We start from the raw sequence: 3546 nt of genomic DNA on the forward strand, positions 1-3546 counted from the left end.
CTAAGCAAGTACTCTACCAATGAGATGTATTACTTAGCTTTTAGTAGCTGTTGCTGTTGTTTTCTGAGACAGAGTTTCTCTGTATAGAAGCCTTGGCTGTCATGTAACTTCCTCTGTAGGTCAGGCTGGCCTTGCACTCACAGACACCCTCCTGCCTCTGCCTCCCAAGTGCTGGGATTAAAGGCATGTACCACCACATCTTTCGAGCCTCTATCTTTTTATGCTTGATTTTGATACAAGATCTCACAAAGTTGCTGGGAGTACATTTGAACCCCTCTGTAGCTCAGCCTGGCCTTGATCTTGCAAGTCTCTCTTGCCTCAGTTTACCGAGTAAAGGAGATTGCAGTGTCTCTGCTCTCAAATCCATTAGGCTCCTTTATTTTCTTGGAAGGAATTCTCTAGAAGGAATTAAAATTGTAAATCCAGGTGTGCTTATTCAAACACAGCAGGAAATCTTGGTCCAGGAAGACTCATTGTTTTGTCTTGAGCTTGTTGATTTTAGGACAACTGCACAGAACAGGAAGTGAGTCCTTTGTTCAAATTTCTGTAGGTCACAGAGGTTGGGGAGGCAAAAGGCTCCAAGGAAGTTTTCTGTCTAAACCTTGCTGCCATTTGCACTCACTTGAATGCTGTTGTCTGTCTCTACATGCTGGATCCAGCTCTTTGACCTTCTGCATCCACCTGAAGCTTCCTCCTCCTGCATCTCTAGTGTCCCTTGAAAAATAAGAGGAATGGGGAAAGAATTGTTCCTGAGGTTCCCACTCTCCACCTTAGAATCCTTTGGAGGATGGCAACCTCTCCCACCCTTCTTTTCCTGTCCTCTCCCATCGAAACTAAAAGCACGTCCTTGGAACTTCTCTGGAACTTTCTCCAACTGCCTCCCCAACAGCCAACTGCTTCCCCTGTCCTGTGCTCCCTCTGCAAACATTCTCTAAGAATTATAGGTCCTCAATACCAGTTAATCTTCATCCCATTCGACAAATACTGTGAAGGTACCCCAAAGGTACCTCTACCAGCTTCAAAACGGATCAAGTTTCCCATGGAAGAGGCCAGCAACGATGATGCCGTAAACCAGGTAAGTGAAGAAGTACTTTTGGTTCCTGTTGTGGTATAGGGACTTTCCACAAGCCAGAGTATAAAAAAAACAGAAAGACTGAGATGCAGAAAGTTGACAGAAATTAGTGTCAAGGATAGCATTTTCAAACCCTCCAATTTCATGTGATTTGAGTACATCATTTGTAGCATCTCTAAGTGTTTGTCTCTGAGCCTAAACACTTCCCTAATCGTCTCTATAAAGAGCACTGGAATGCTTCCAATTGCTGAGGCTGTGGGGCTGAGCAAAGAGCACAAGTGATCATAGCAAGACTTGATCTGACAGTCTCTTAGCATGTTTCCTTTCTTAGAATATTTTTATTTTAATTTATGTGTGTGCGTGTGTATGTCACATGCATGCAGGCATCCACAGAGGCCAGAAGAAGGTGTTGGACTCCCTGACTGGTGTCACAGGCAGTTGTGGGTGCTGGGAACTAAATGTCCATCCTCTGCAAGACCCGAGAGCACTCAGAACCGCTGAGCCGTTTCTCCAGGCCCACACTCCCTTCTGTTGCAGCCTCCTCACTCCTTCTGTGAAACAGGAAAAGCAAAACAAAAAACAAAACAAAACAATAACCCTGTTTCCTCCCACACTTGGAAATGTGGGGACCCACAGATTGACTCTGTCCTTGGAAGGAGAAAATGAGATCCAATTTTGTTGAAGTCCAACTTGTCTCTTTTGCTTCCGGTCCTTGCGCTTTTTGGCATAAAACCAATGATATGGCATTGCCAAATCCATGACAATCCTCTGACAGTTTCCTCCCGTGTTTTCTTCTGAGTTCTATTCTTGTCCTTAGATTTAAAACTGTGACTCACTGTAACTCAGTTTTTATGTATGGTATGTTCTTTGGCATGGGGCTATCTGGTGTTAGAGATAGCAAGATGGTAGTCTCTGTTTTGTGTTCTTGGTATCTTTATTGGAAATCATTAGACACCATATATACAAGGCTTGAACTCTTTCTGCAGACCAGGCTAACCTTGAACTCACAGAGATATACTTGTCTCTGCCTCCTGTATACTTCGATTAAAGGCATGCGTACCACATGCAGCCGTCCGTTTCCTTTCTGATGTAAGCATTTCCTGCTTTAAAGAAACATTTATGTGATCGTGTGTGTGTGTGTGTGTGTGTGTGTGTACATGCACCAGATATCCTGGAGCCAGAATTACAGGTGGTTGTGAGCTGCCCAACATTTTAGAAGACCAATATGTGTTTTTAACTATGGTGCCCTCTTTCCAGTTCCTTCACAGTTTTTTCTTTCTTTCTTTCTCTCTCTTTCTTTCTTTCTTTCTTTCTTTCTTTCTTTCTTTCTCTCTCCCTCTCTCTTCTCTCTCTCCTCTGTCTTCTCTCTCTTCTCTCCTCTTCTTCTTCTTCTTCTTCTTCTTCTTCTTCTTCTTCTTCTTCTTCTTCTTCTTCTTCTCTCTCTCTCTCTCTCTCTCTCTCTCTCTCTCTCTCTCTCTCTCTCTCTCTCTCTCCAGAGTTTCTTTGTAGACCAGGCTGGTCTCAGAGATTCATCTGCCTCTGTTTTCTCTGCCTGTGCCGGGATTCACTATCTTAATGTTTCTGTTTACAGTGATCTGAGATCACTTCCAGCTTTCTCTGTGTTCCATCTACCTTGGTATATTGTGTTTTAATTTCATTTCTCTCTGGTTATTCTCTGAGTTCTCTAATAATCTCTTCTTTGTTGGTTTACTGATGTGCTGTTGATGGACTAGGGATGTCCTTTGGTGATAGATGACTTCCCTAGCATGCGTGAGACCCTGGGTTTGATTCTCTGCATTGCCAAAAAATATATGCTATTTAATTTCAACATGTTTGTGACATTTCCAGTATTTCTTCTTCAGGCTTGCAGCAAGCACCTTTACCTACTGAGCCCTTTCAGGAGAGTACTGACTCTCCAACTATGATATTATTTTCTAGTCTCACTCCACAGATCCAAAACACATGTTGTATGATTCCCACAATTAATATCCATTAAGACTCGCTGTTGTGGCCTAACCCAGTACTAGGAGAATGTTCCCTGTATTTAGCTGTGGAATGTGCTCATTATCCTTTTGTTGAGTGGGCTGTTAGGTTTATCTTGATTCATTCCTTTGGTTTATATTATCGCTCAGATCTTCTGTGTCTTTACTGGAATGGCCCAGTAGGTAAAGACACTTGCTGCAGAGCCAAGCCTGATGATCAGGGTTCAAGTCCCAGAACCCATGAGGTAAAAGGAATTAACTCCCATAAATTGTCCTTTAACCTCCACATGTATGCCATGGTCTGTGGACCCTCCACAGTAAATACATAAAATTTAAAGTCTACTATTGAGTTCTCCAGCTGTTATTTTCATCATTATCCATTCCTCTATTTAAAGCTGTCAATGTTTGCTAGCTTCACTTAGTTTGGATTGCTGATGCTTGATGGATATATATATATATATATATATATATATATATATATATATATATATA

At 42.1% G+C, this 3546-nt stretch overlaps 1 protein-coding gene across 1 annotated transcript in view; it reads left to right on the forward strand.

The window, feature by feature from the left end:
* Nucleotides 1-375: 375 nt before the first annotated feature.
* Nucleotides 376-3546, forward strand: part of Pebp4 (phosphatidylethanolamine binding protein 4) — a 216133-nt gene continuing 212962 nt past the window's right edge. Inside the window, exon 1 of the mRNA XM_028758753.1 lies at nt 376-1075. Coding sequence (XP_028614586.1) covers nt 788-1075 — 288 coding nt within the window. The 5' untranslated portion in view covers nt 376-787. The remainder of the gene's footprint in view (nt 1076-3546) is intronic.

Source organism: Grammomys surdaster, unplaced genomic scaffold, assembly GCF_004785775.1.
Source record: "Grammomys surdaster isolate TR1022 unplaced genomic scaffold, NIH_TR_1.0 126219, whole genome shotgun sequence".
Classification (NCBI taxonomy): Eukaryota; Metazoa; Chordata; class Mammalia; order Rodentia; family Muridae; genus Grammomys; species Grammomys surdaster.